The sequence below is a fragment of the Coffea arabica genome, chromosome 1e, assembly GCF_036785885.1.
Source record: "Coffea arabica cultivar ET-39 chromosome 1e, Coffea Arabica ET-39 HiFi, whole genome shotgun sequence".
Classification (NCBI taxonomy): domain Eukaryota; kingdom Viridiplantae; phylum Streptophyta; class Magnoliopsida; order Gentianales; family Rubiaceae; genus Coffea; species Coffea arabica.
Genome location: NC_092311.1, coordinates 7,107,725 through 7,121,766, shown reverse-complemented (window position 1 = coordinate 7,121,766; position 14,042 = coordinate 7,107,725). Strand labels below are relative to the sequence as shown.

The window sequence follows — 14,042 nt, the reverse complement described above, 5'->3', positions numbered from 1 at the left end:
TTCTCTCGAAGTTGATGGACTGAAATACCAGCCACATGCACGGACTACTAGTCCCCGAGGATCAACCGCTTTTTAACACCAGGTAAAGTTAAACAAATAGAGATGCAAAAATGAAAGGCACTTGTATTTTGAGGGAGTTTTTGTAGTTATCTGGTGCCTCTTGTTTTAATGAAATCTCAATATATCTTTCGGGGGAAAAAAAGATGAAAGACACTGTTCCACCAAAAATAAAATGGAAAGGAAAGAAAAAATCAACCACTTCGGAAAAATCCAATAACTTAAGTGTCGTTTTACAAAGACTATATTGTTCCATACAGAATAGGGATCAAAGGAATGACTAATTTCCAATTACTGACATAATTGATGGTCTAAATTGGTATAGCAAATTAAGAATTAAAGCATGAAAATGTGTTACTACTAGGGGTGTTCACGAATCGAGCCGCTCGCGATCAGATCGCGAGCGGCTCGAATTCGAGCTCGACTCAAGCTCGTCAATATCGAACTCGAGTCGAGCTCGAGCTAATTAAGTCGATCTCGAGTTCAAAAACATTAAGTTCGTTGGCTTGCGAGCGGCTCGCGAGCTCAATTATATATATTTTTTATTTTTTATTTTTTATTTTAATAGTAAAATTACATATATATCCCTAATATTTTATTATTTATTAAAAAATTATTATTTTATTCATTTTGAAAAATAAATAATTTTTTTATTTTTTAAAAATAAAATAATAATAATTATTTTTTTATTTTTTAAACTCGAGCTCGAACTTGATATTTTGAGCTCGTCAAGCTTGAGCTCGAGTTCGAGCTTGACAAAATTAACTCGAGCTCGGCTCGAGTTCGACTCGTTTGCATCCCTAGTTACTACGCATCACAACTAGAGCTGTTAACATATCCAAACAAAGCTTGACTACAATAAATAGGTTGAAAAGTAAAGTTTTATTTTGTAACCGAGTAAATATGCTAATTTGAGCTCCACATATTTGAGCCAAGTTCAAACTTGGAGCTTGAGCTTTATGCATTTGTTACAGGAAATGAGATTCAACTAATGACGATGATATATATACTAAATGTAACATGAATCTAACGGCGATGGTGTATATACTAAATGTGCGACGGTGATATTGCATATGTTATCGGTGTATTCAAAAATTTTAGGTCGTAAAATTCAAAACATGAAATATCGTTGTCTACCTACACAAACTCGGACAAAACTGAACTTCTATGGATTTATCCTAGCATTAGACTGAGTTTTCTGATTGATGTCTGAGTATAAACGCTTGACATCTTGAGTTAAAGAGACATAGGATCAATAAATTATCTGGTAATTTCCTTTTAACAAAAAATATATCTCAGACTCTCAGAAACTGTTCAACAGAAAATAAATTGTTCATAAAGATTTGTATCATGAGGATCGGGCAGGAGCCGCGCGAACGCAGGCTCCCACTGCAACAAATTATGATGTTGGCAGGCGCCCCTCCAAGGCGCAATGGAGGCCACCTACCTAAGCCATGAGCCTTCTTGATCGCCCATCGACCCCATCCAGGTAAGTAAGTATAAAGTTATTCTTTTGGCTCTGATTTGTATAAATTTCTTCAATGGCCTGCACAGGATGGTTTATTTTTCTTAATTTATTGGCTATTGTCCATATTACTTCCTTTCTTATCCCCAAAAGAACAATGTACAGAAGAAATAAAAATTTGAAGATTTTTGTCTTGGAAGGCCTAGAAGGACCTCACATAGCACATGAAACAAAAAAATGAATGGGCAAATTGGAGCATTGATACATTTTCTTTATCCGAGAGTTTACAAATAAACACATGGGAAGACTACGATTTACTGTATAATGCAGAAAAATTTTCTGATCAGGTTATCTAATCTTTAGCTCTTTCCGCTTCCATTCCCTAAACAATTGAATCGTGGTAGTTTCATCTTCAAGTCCTAGACAACAGCTAATTCACAGAAATATATGCAGTCAAACCACAAAGGCATTAGGGAAGAAAAGAAGCAAGAAAATTTGTGCCCAAAAGAATCTGATACACCGAAAATTGCATCATGTACAGGCTATAATACACATCCAAAGTTGTCTGTAAGAGTTCATTGCCTCCGAAAATGTACTACATATACACAAATTTCCTCCAAACAATCTTCAATGACACCGTGCCAAACTTCTCAAAGGGCAGCTGAGAATGGATCTGATTGTATCTTATTTTTAGTCCTCTACCCTTTTTCTCCCCGAACTCGGACAAAAAGAAACAAGAAAAGGAGAAGTAAGGCTAGCATTCTTCTCTAAAAGGTCTAAAACAGCGCATCATGCTGCATTTCCTAACTCAACAAACAACAATGCAAATGATGCATCTGCAAAAGGTTTCATCCGCAACGTGTTTTCTAACTGTACAAAGCAGGACAGCTCATCTTAAGCAGTAGTTCTTGCCTGCAGTGAGTCTAATTCTTTAAATCACTAGGTGCAAATCTTAGAATACAGTTCTTTTGCTGTCCATGTTACTTCTGCGAGGCTTTCAAGAGAAGCAGCAATGTCCTCAGCCATTGTCATCAATAAAAGCCTACATTCTGGAACCCAAAAACATGAACCATATTAATAAGAGATATTACGAAGTTCAGATACATGCATACTTGGTACTTGTAGCATGCGATTTTCAACTAGAGATCAAATCCAAGAAGTTCTAACTCCAAGAAATGAGATTAAATAGTAATGCTTATTGCAAAGATTATCAGAATATTAAAAAAAATAGTAGTAAAAAGCAAGCAGGGCTTCTGTGCTATCTATTGAAGGTGTTGTCTCTCAAACATTTTCTGTTATGAATGTCATCAAAGATTACTAGGAAAAGGAAAGTAACTTGGAGAAGTATATAAAACACTCTTGTGGAACACTAAACTCGTGAATCTATCAGGGAAGTTACTTGTTACATGTGCTTCATGTGTCACGTCTGTATCAAGCAAGCTTCCGTGTACCTTATTCAACTTTTTGGATTTTAATAGAGAGATATAAAGATTAGCAAGTAAGAAATCCAATAAATCCATGAAGGATCCAAGGCTATATTAATCAAAACAGAAAAATCTTTCTCAAAAATATTTTTGTGCAGCTATATTACTGATAAGAACTTTCTGTACAAGAAAACTGACCTGGAAACTTGCTGAAATTAAGCAGAGACATAGAAGCAAGAATCTTGTGCTCAACCAGCTCATTCTCGAGGCAACCTTTAAGCCCAGTGATTAGAGCTGAAAAGGCAGATAGCTGAAACTCAGCTTCAGATAATGAAACAAGAGCTGAGCTCAACCATGCCACTGTGGTCAGGCACACTCTCACCAGATCAGGGTTTTCAGAAACTAAACACCTGGCTGTAGCTGCCAAAAAGGATTTGTGCCCATCTCCAAGAAGTGAAGCTGACAAATTCATCAACCATTTCTCCCGGGCTTTTTCTTCATCAACAGCCTCCATCTGCTGATTTACTTTCAAGGAGTGTTATTGTTACTTTGCTATACAACGAAATTTGCTAACAATGATTCTAGCAAACAATAGTGGTCAACTTCCCCATTCATCATTCTATTCTGCTTAACAGTGATGGCAGTGGGAGGCGAGATATCAAGATGGATGATAAAGAGAAGGAAAGCATCAAAGGTCAAAATCATCATCACAATCAATCAAAAAGGTAGCACTTTGAAATAAGTAAAATTTGTTGAAACTGTGGTGAACTTAAAAATCATATAAGAAGACACAAAACTAAGCAGATTAATTATAAAGAGATACTTGATGTTCTCCACAATTTGTTCCATAACGTGCCAAATTTCTTTACTTTTTAAGGCTCCTCAAAAAGAAATAAGCAAACGAGTGTATTATCACATGTTGCAAGCTTAAATGTGGAAACTTCACTCCAAAGAGACTATACTCAATGGATATACAGAACACCAATGTAAACAAGAAGCTTATCTTTGCTATTTCTAAGCTTCTGTTAGGATATAAGACGGTGGAGGAAGAAAATGAGGGATAAATATACAGTGATAGACCAACATACCATCATAATACTTTCATCAACAAATATATTGTTTTCATTTTCAGGAGAATCATATACTGGTCCATCGAGAAATCCAGCCTGCTTAAGCATCCAATCCTCTGTCATGATCTTCCCAGCAAACGAAAAGTGTCCTCCCAAGATAAGGAGTGCTCTGCAACAGTTCATTCGAACCTTTTCATCAGTCAAGCTGCTTTCAAGGGCCACTGTAATGGCATCCACAGCCTCCTCTCTGTATGCACTATGTTCTTGAGGTTCTACCTGCAGGTAGATATGAACCTTCACTTTCAACTGAAAAGCACTGCAAATACGTGTTTATGCCTTCAGACAATTACAATAAAACATAAGAAGAGTCTTCTATCCCATTCGGGTTCCATACAGTGAAAGGAGCTATGTAAGTGCAATTATTAATTACGACCTATGAATATTTTAGAAAATCAAAATGTAAGTAATGCCTGATAACTGTATTAAGTCCCTCAATGCTGTGCAAAACTGCAGACCATTGAAGCTTATCTTTCCTTGATACGTCAAGTACATGGTAAATAGCTAAAGGGAATGCAACAAACTCATTTCCTTTCAAAATAAAATAGATGGTCGAATGCAATCCTAGAGAAAGACAAGCAGAAAAGACATCTTATACTTCCATGTTCAATCTTTATTATTTTTATCAATACATATAATTTTCATGCAATTCAGGGTGCACGTGAAAATTTCCATCCTGATTTAGAGAACTAAAACTGAGGATTTTAAGCCTCTGACCAAAAAAACCAGTTACTGAATAACCTCCTCACTTAGATCTAGTGAAAGCCCGAGGGATTAGTAGAAGGAAAAAAGGGGAAGCTGCCACGGAGGAATCTTTAGCAATCCGAAGTGCGCTGGAAATGGCTCAAGCTGCAGGATGGACAAAGATAGAAGTCCAGTCAGACTGCAGAAATGTTGTGAGCTCGATCAATGCGGGCAATGTTCAGGATTGTAAGCTACAAACAATCCTTGAAGACATTGAGGCCCTAAAGACTAGCTTTGACAGCTGTATCTTTTCTTTTGTTCCCAGAAGTGCGAATGGTTGCAGTCATGCAATGGCTCAATTTGCAACCAAGGTGGTTAATACCATTGACTGGCAAGCTTCATTTCCAACATGGTTAACTGTTCTTGCTAGGAAAGATATGGGGGTAGTTACCCCTTTTTGTAATTAACTCTTGTATTTTCAAGTGTTATTATCCATTATCTATAAAATGTTATCGTTTGAATAAAAAAAAAAAAGAAAAAAAAGAATAACCTCCTCACTTACTAAAGCATCCATGACTTTTTGTAGCATATTTGTCACAATGTACAGCAAATTAGTTTCAGATGACTGAATTAATTGAGTTTTCTGTTGTCTGCTAAATCCATGAAGAAAGAATTATTTAAGAGCCTATGCAGATCACAAGATGCCCTTTCTATTCATCCTTATCTTAAAGTCCCCTTTGGCAGCCAATTTAGGACAAGAGTGGTATATATTTCTGTATTTGATCAATGCAGACTTTGAGTACTACCATTTAATTTCAGTCATTCGTTCCTACAATTTCCTATCATCTGACAGCTTAACTTTTGTGCGGGTGGATGAGTTATAACACTGTTTTAGATCTTACACAGGGTAAGTCCAGAATTATATTGGTATTATATTTACCATCTTATCAACAGAACTTTAACTCCCAAACATGTTAGTAATGACTCATAGAATATCACTTGAACACATGCAGTAAAGTTGTAGATGCAGGAAAATGTAGCTGTGATACTTTACTTCATAGATCATTAAATGCTTTAATAACTGCATGCTCAATGTACAATGAGAAATTGGATCTGATAGAACCTCCTAATGCAAATTTATTGCACGGACTTACCATAAGATCGAAGTGTAAGAGCAGCACTGCAACAAGAGGTCTTTCTTCAAATAGACAACTTTGAAGATACACTAGCAAAACATGCAAAGTGTCCTTTGTCTCTTCCTTCTGTAAGCCCTCTAAGAAACACTTTGCATCTTTCCTCCTGAAATTTTATTGTTCAAAAATAATCATTACAAACATCATGGGGTGCTGCAACAAAACCAGCAAATAAGTTCATGTGGCAATAATTTTGACTTGAACAAGAATTTTGTTAAACTTTGCCTTTCCAGTCTCTAGGTCAGAGATATAGGGCATGTGAAAAAGATAATCATCTAAATATAATTTTCAGTTCTCTTTCCATCTTGACATATCAACTTCAAATATTCATGATTGATGAATTTAGAAAGGAAAGTTTCATGTACAAGAATGAGACGAAACAAAGAAAGAATCATTTCAGCATGCATAGTAAAGCCTGGAATGAGAAGACACTGACATGAGTGATGTGATTATTTACCCACATTAGTTGGAGCCAGCCTCATTGTGAAGTTAAGCATATATTGAACAAATCTTAACATTAGATCCAAGTTCCAGAAAAAAACATTTAGATCATAGCCAAGCATCAAGCCAACGCCCCAGGGGACCTGATCTTTTCAACCATTACAGAGCAAATGAAGCATAAAAAATTATGATGTCAACAGGCTAGGAAACTAAAGCAAACTTCCCTTGCCCTTTAAAAGACATACAATTATGTCCTTGCAGGGAAAAAAAGAAAGTTGATTATAACAGTCCCCTTTTTTGCCTCTACTGCAAGGACAAAAGATGAATTGAAAGAGTTGGTATACTTTGTTCCTATCATTTTTAATCTTGGAACGGAAATGACTTTTTGTATAGTTTGTCCTTGTATTTGGTGAACGTACTGCCATGGAAACTATTTAATGCATGTCTCCACAGTCCTAAAATAGACAAACGAAAATTCAAAAAGAACAACCACAAGTTTCATCTGCTGGGGTTGACAAAAATTTAATGCCAAGTTGTATCTTTCCGAACAAATCAACTGAATTGTTTACCATCTCTGAAGAATTTTCAAGTGCTCTAAGTCCTTGTAAAATTCAGGCTTTATTATGTTCAGTATAACCATTTTTTATGTGCCTTGTTACTTAGAATAACCAGTAAACAATGTATAAATATCCAAGGAGATACACAAACAGGAACAACAGACAGACACTCTTGGTTGTTGGAATGTAAAGAACAGCAGTTTTGGATCCATATATACGACCTATTTTAGCAATAATTGCATATAACTTGTTAAAGCATTGTGTTTTATTTCTAAGTGAAATTCCTTCTTGACTGATGATGTATTACCCCCAAAATTCTATCCTATCTCAACTAGAGTTATTTATGCCATAATTCTATCTTATGGACCAGATTTACCAAAATCACACAAAATGTCAAGACTTCTTCAACTATCACATACCTGTTCAGGCAAATTAATTGAGTTAGCAATGATACGGCATTTCTTTTTGACTTCAGCTGTCTGGAGTGAAGTAGCTCAAGCAAAGATAATTTGTCAATGTTTCTAGCTACATGATTTTTGTAATCAGGGTCTGCTAGAATGCAAATTAACAGCAATGCTGAGACACGTGTCCTCTCCTCGAGGTCACCACACTGAAACCTTCGGAAGAGGAACTGCAAGCCTCCAAGAGATATAAGTTGTTTTGTACTTCTTATTCTGTCCTCTTGGCTGGAAGCAGTAACAAGCTGCTCCAGTATGAATACTGCAATTTCATCTTTGGACTTCACACTTTCACCTATTTGAGAGGCCAAATCTAGCAGATTCCTGCTATGCTCTTTCTTCCAATTAACAATAACACGCTTTAAAATGAAGTTTGTCAGAGGTACAGCTCGATATTCCAATATTTTCCCAGTTACTGGACAAGTTGTATTACCTTTTCCAAACCAATATATAATGGCTGACCTCTCAAACGTTTGTCCAGTCTCTAGGGTTACAGGTTCTTCAAATAACATCTCTGTCAAAGGGCAAATAAAGTCCTGGGGAATGCTTAAGAAAGAAGTCCCTCCAATGAAATATCCACAGTTTTCCTCTAATCCTGCACTATAGCATGTAACTTATTAGAGCTGCATTCAAATTTCAAATAGAAAACCACTTTAAAGGTATTTCATTCCCCACCTTCAACAGCAGACCCTGAATTAGTCAGCTGCACTAAGAGATGAGATTATTAGAAACAAATTTAGTACATTGACACTCAAACGAAAAGGCACTTTAGCATGCAGCAAATTACCAAGAAATCAGAATGCAGAACATCTTTGTTGTATGTCAAAAAAGTACCAGCACCAGCAGAATTAATAGGATTCTCAGGCTGTTGCAGTTCAAAAACTGCTTTCGCTACTGTACTGACTATCAGTTGATTGTAATTATGAGCTGGTGGTGTAGTACATATATGCACGCTCTTTGAAGTTTTTAGGTTGATGTCATGGCTGCCAACTTTCTCATTAGGATGTCTTTCTGAAGAATTATCCCTACCCAATCTATGAGCTCCCACGACTCTTAATGCACCATTCTGCAAGCGTGTAGAGAATCCTTCAGTACAAGTCATCCGGAATAGAAGAAAAATGCAGTTGAACATGAAACACATTGCCAGAAAGCAAAGCCTTAACGCCCCTGGCAACATCCAATGACCAGCTAAAGTAATTTGGATCATCTTATCAGGTGGCCTATCAATCTCCATCTTCAGACAGCTGAAGGTTGAAGAATTACTAATTTTATGCAGTTTAATACACAACCGGTAAAACAAACAACTGTAAAAATGACGACACTTAGCTAATATTAATTAGTACCACCACTGAACTATCTACAAATTCAAAAGATTTACAAAACTTAATCTCTTTTCCAAAGCACCAAGAAACATTGGTAAAATAAATGTAAATAGCCAACCTGGTTTGTTCTTTCTTTTCTCTTCTTCTTATACTTTATGAGGGAAACAATGTGATTTGAAAAGTTGATTTCAGGTCAGAAATGTAGGTCAAAATCCTAATAGAACTAATAATGAAATAGAGCACTCCCAAAGCCTCTAAAATCTTACAACGAATTAGGTCTGATTGGAGCATTTTACTAATGAACAACAGCTCCTCAAAGCTTGCAAGAAAACTTCTTTCACAAAAATCACTTACCAGGTATGAGGCTGCATCATCTCGAACTGTGCATTTGACAATTTCAGAAGGGGAGTTCTCTTCAACAGCAGCATCATGTGAGCTTCGTGCACTGATATCAAAACTTTCGTCCTCACAACCAGCCACTTCAGGTGCTGGCTTAACTGAATGCCTGAACACTGAGTCATATAGTGTCTTACTGACCATTGTTTGAGGTAAGAAAGTACTAGCTGGACTACTAGCATCAGGAGACTGATTGTCAAGGTCTGCCTTCTCAACCAAATGAAAAGGTATAGATGGTATCTGGATTGAAGGAAGCAGAGGAGCTTCAACTCCCTCAGTTAGCCAATCTTTGTAATAAACTGCAAACTGGTAAGTGCCTGAATCCAAAATTTCATTATATACTTTCTCAAGCAGCTTAAGTTTCCTCATCTTAGTTGGCGAATTGAGCAGAAAATTAGCTTCATTGCCGTACCAAACTTTTAACTCTGAAAGATGAGGGAGAAATATGTGTTCCCACATATCAGGTAAAAGAACATTTCGTGCCTGGAAGGGTGAATCAACAAACACTTGAAGAAGATGTTTTGCTGCTATCCTATCTTTCTTCTGTAGCTTATATACTACACTAAGGTAGAAATGAGCACAAGCAGATAGCTCGTTGTTAGGGATTCCAGACGTAAAGCCATCTTTTGAGTCATTCGAATTCAAACCTGCAATAACACTGAGTTGCAACGAGGCCTTTTTCAACTCTTTTGTAGTTGCACGCTCCTCAGCAGCTCTTTCAACTGTTTCAATAGCTTCTTCAAGACTTGCTATAACTTTGCCTTCTGTTTGAAAGCCTTCTAGCTGTCCAATAGTGTCTAGGGAGGCAAAACTACGTTGACGATGCAAGGCCCTGAAATCCTCGTCTCTTATAAAGCATTTGACATAACCATTCAAGATAGAAATCATAGCCTGTACTGCTGCTACATCAAGTGCAGGAGTAGCTATACTCTGCTCAATATCAGGTTTCCTTCGGCTTTTACTGTCTTCCAAGCTTTTGCTATTTTGTGAACTTCTATTCGATCTGCCAGAGGATGTCTCGGTTTTTTTTCTGCTTTTCCCAGAAGTCTCATTGAGGCTCTTATAAACAGTTGAAGTTTTGTTAGAATTGTATCCGTTTTTCTTATCTACTCTTTTATTCTTCTCTGTAATCTGTCTGGGGCTCTCCATTTCCTCACTTCTGGTTCCATACTTTTTATCCCTTTCCTCAGGGCTGTAAACTTCATTTGAACGTATATCATCATATTTCCTAATCCCTGCGACCTCAATTATCTCATTACTCCGTGCAGTGCTACTGATTTCAGAGCCAGGCAAATCATCACTTGTGCCATTGCTGAATTTCTTAACATGCCTTATCTCTTGAGAGCCCCTTCTTTCATGTTTCGGCCCCTTTCCCTTCTTCGATCCTTTATCCTGTCTAACATGAATGTCTCTTGACTTCTGATCACTAAGTTCGTCATCTGCTAGAAATTCACCTCTGAAATGATGACGAGGTATATCCGATCTTGTTCTCTGTGTCTTTCTTACACCTGAAGGACCAGGCTTGTGCCGATCATCGAGTGGGTAAAATGGCATACCTATCGCTTCTAATCCAAAGGATGCTCGGGGCATCATCTTTGCTTTGTGCCTCCTAAACCCTTCTTCTGCCAAAAGCTCCTCCAATGACGTTGCCATGTCACTTGAATTGATGACAACCTCAGAAGCAGAGCCTAATTCAGGAAAATAAACACTGATAAACATCATAATTCTTAGCATGTTCCCAGAAAAACAGAAAAAGAATCGCATCCAAAAAAGACAAGGAAGAGAAATTCCAGGAATCCGCGAAATGAAGATCAAAACAAAATGTATACTTCTGCTTTATTAACTGCCAAAAAGAAAAAATACAAAATGAAACAATCCAATATTAATCAGAATCTCAATTATATACTCAAAGAAAATTTGAACAATAAAGACCAAATTCAAGATCAAACAAACAAGTTGTCTACAGTTTCAAAATATTTATACCATATACATGAAAACATCAAAAGCTTCAGACTGATATTTAGTTAAAATTACCATATTAATACCATTTTTACCCATTTTTCCAACCAAAACTCCAAAAATTTGGAATACTAAGAGTCTTACCTTTTTGAACTTTCAAGCTAATACATCAGCAGATACGTATGAATCCAGTTATCCGCCCAACTAATACTTTTCTTCTCAGTCTTTCTAGATTTTGCCCCCTAAAGGCTTTAATATCCACACTGATCTTAAATGCTTCAATCCGTCTAATCAACATAGCCAGATATTCCTCACATCCATACGTTTTCTTCTGCAAATAAACTGCCTGTTTTCCAGAAAATACCTGAACAAACAATCTGGCAAAAATATCCATATTCCAGAATGACCAAACAATTATTTTTGTCTGGGTAATCCATAATAATACCAAATTGACCAAGAACACTTAATAGACAGTCAATCCATTTGTAGTTTGCATAACTAGTAAAAATAACAACTGATCACCAAACTATACATAAACCATCAAGCACAGATGATATATCAAGAAAAATCCACATACCCTGTAGCTGCTTTCTTGAAAAATGTTCATGCAACTGAAATAGCAAGAAGCCCACAAAGATTTTCCTCGGATAGTGTAACAAAGCTATTTATTTTCACTTGAGTTGATTTTTTAATGAAAAACCTGACAAGAAAATAGAAGCAAAGACTAAATGCTTTTGAAAAGTTCTTCAAATACTCTATAACCGGATGACAATTGGAGTACTGGGCGTGCAAGAGACAACACATTGGATTTGTTAATGGATTTGTTGACATTCTGATATAAGTATAATTAAATCAGAATAGAAGAAAATACAAACAAATAAATGGTATCAGTTAAAAGATTCAGCAAGAAAGGTGAAGAATTGCTACAACAGGCACCAATGCAGGAAGGGATTGAGGAGAATGACATAGAGAAAATGACAAATCTGAAAGTTACTAAATCAAACATTGCTTTCTGGGTTCTATGTCCTTAATGAACTTTATTATTTGCAGGCCATGCAAATGTTTTATGATTTGATTTAAACCGTTTCAACTGCCGCCTTTTCACCAACACAACATTACTTGTTTGCGAATTGGTCAATCATCATTCTTCAAGATGATGCTAGTCACCTTGACTAAGATGTATAGAAAAAGTCTTAGTTACATGTCACATATTATATGATCATGGAAAATTTTATGTGGTACCAAACTATTAACTCAAGATACACAATCAACTAATCAAGCGATAAAGTGAGACCATCAATTTTTTTTCCTAATATTATTGGACTGATTGCACACACACACACATATAAATTAAGAGTTCTGTTCACAAGTAAGTCTTAAATTCATGACATAAAAGTTGCAATTCACATTTTGAAATCTTCATTTCATACATTGTAGTGTACATTTAAACCTACTAATAAAAGAAACTTTAATACTGGGGATAATTTCAGAAACCTCCCTTGAGATTTCTGACAATTTCACTCGGCTCCCCTCAAATTTAAAAAATTACACTTACCTCCATTGGTATAATAAAATACCTATAATGTCCTTTACTTGGTAGACAATTTTAAATTTAAGGCAGTAAATTTACAAAACCCAAAAAAGACCTATTTTTCTATCTCTTATCTATTTTCGCTCTTCTCTTTTCTAGTTAATATAACCCCTTTTTGTTATTTTCAGTTTTGTGGATATTAACAAATTGAGATTACAAAATCAGTAGAGGAAGTAAAATTATGTGTCAAACTAGAAAGAAATGAAGAGACTCGCTGTAATAGAGAAATAAATAATGAAATTGATGATTGAAATAAGAAGAGGAACTAAAGATGTGGAATTTGTCATATTTTATTTGTTGTCCAGAAAAACTTCTATAAAATGTCAACAATTATATAAGAATTTCTTTCATTGGGTTAGAAATTTTTCATTATGATTTTATTGTAGAGGTAGAATTTACTTTCTCCTTTGGAGATATTAATATATTTTAAGACCATGAGAGGGTTGTAATGGTGGTTTTATATCAGATTAACTTATATTGAAAAGGTATTGAAGCATTGATATTTAATTTTGGGGTATAAAATTGGTTGTCAATGGGGTTTTTGTGTGTGTGTGTGTGTGTGTGTTTTTTTTTTTTTTACGTAACAAGTATTGATATTGTAGATGCAATTTGAGATCTTTTGGATGATTACTTAGTTTTAGAACTTATGCTTAGATAGTTGTTAGGAATTAGACTTGTTGATTTGTGCAAAGTATGGAAGAAAATGATTGATTGAATATACTATATTTTTCTTTCTTAGTTCTGTACAAAAGGACAATTTAGGAATTTTGTGAAAATATCTATCTTGTTCAACCTATGCTGTTACTAAACAGCAAAAGTATGGGAGACATGTAATTTTTAAAACTTGAGGGGAGTTCTTTGTATTTGTTAAAAACCTCAGGGGAGGTTTGTAAAATTATCCCTTAATATTGTCAATTCTTAGTTTATACATAGTTGACTATGTTGTGTTATACGTTACATTTACTCTAATACCTTCTTAGTGCTGTTAAGAATATTTGTCGATAAAATGTTACATGCTGTGGAGGTGACAAATCATGTTCTTATTGTTGCGATTGATGTTCATAACATCTCTTGTGCAATGAGGGACTAGGAGTAGGACGAATCATTGGTCCAAGAGTTGATGGCTTAGATGTTGACATATTTTAAATCAATCATATTTAAAATTTTAATGGTTTTAGAAATTGATTTATTATTTACTAATTATATTAGAATTTGTGTCACAGTTAGTTTAGAAAATAGAGTTGAGTCATGTTTTAATATTATAATTAGAATAGGATTCATGAATATATTTTTCTATTTAAGGACTTAAAGCCTCATATTTGTAATTGAGGAAAATTAGTTGTCAATGAAATACTACTTCAATTCCTC

The 14,042-nt window shown here is 35.5% G+C and overlaps 1 protein-coding gene and 1 pseudogene across 6 annotated transcripts; both read right to left on the bottom strand.

Annotated features, from left to right (window-relative positions):
- Window positions 1-1,418: 1,418 nt before the first annotated feature.
- LOC113687341 (U1 spliceosomal RNA) lies at window positions 1,419-1,554 on the bottom strand (annotated as a pseudogene).
- Window positions 1,555-2,016: 462 nt separating this feature from the next.
- On the bottom strand, window positions 2,017-12,464 carry LOC113737203 (putative E3 ubiquitin-protein ligase LIN). 6 transcript variants are annotated; one of them, XM_072052945.1, is made up of 10 exons: window positions 11,661-12,464; window positions 11,228-11,460; window positions 9,083-10,812; window positions 8,194-8,472; window positions 8,082-8,109; window positions 7,368-8,001; window positions 5,912-6,056; window positions 4,035-4,292; window positions 3,145-3,463; window positions 2,017-2,571 (listed from the first exon to the last, which is right to left on the bottom strand). In XM_072052945.1, the coding sequence occupies exons 3-10, from the start codon at window positions 10,775-10,777 to the stop codon at window positions 2,462-2,464; spliced, it is 3,468 nt and encodes a 1,155-aa protein (XP_071909046.1). In that variant the 5' UTR covers window positions 10,778-10,812; window positions 11,228-11,460; window positions 11,661-12,464; the 3' UTR covers window positions 2,017-2,461. The 6 variants fall into 6 exon arrangements, with proteins under 6 accessions (XP_071909046.1, XP_071909043.1, XP_071909051.1 ...); XM_072052942.1 differs by having other exon boundaries at window positions 11,228-12,464; XM_072052950.1 differs by lacking the exon at window positions 11,228-11,460.
- Between the last annotated feature and the right edge of the window lie 1,578 nt (window positions 12,465-14,042).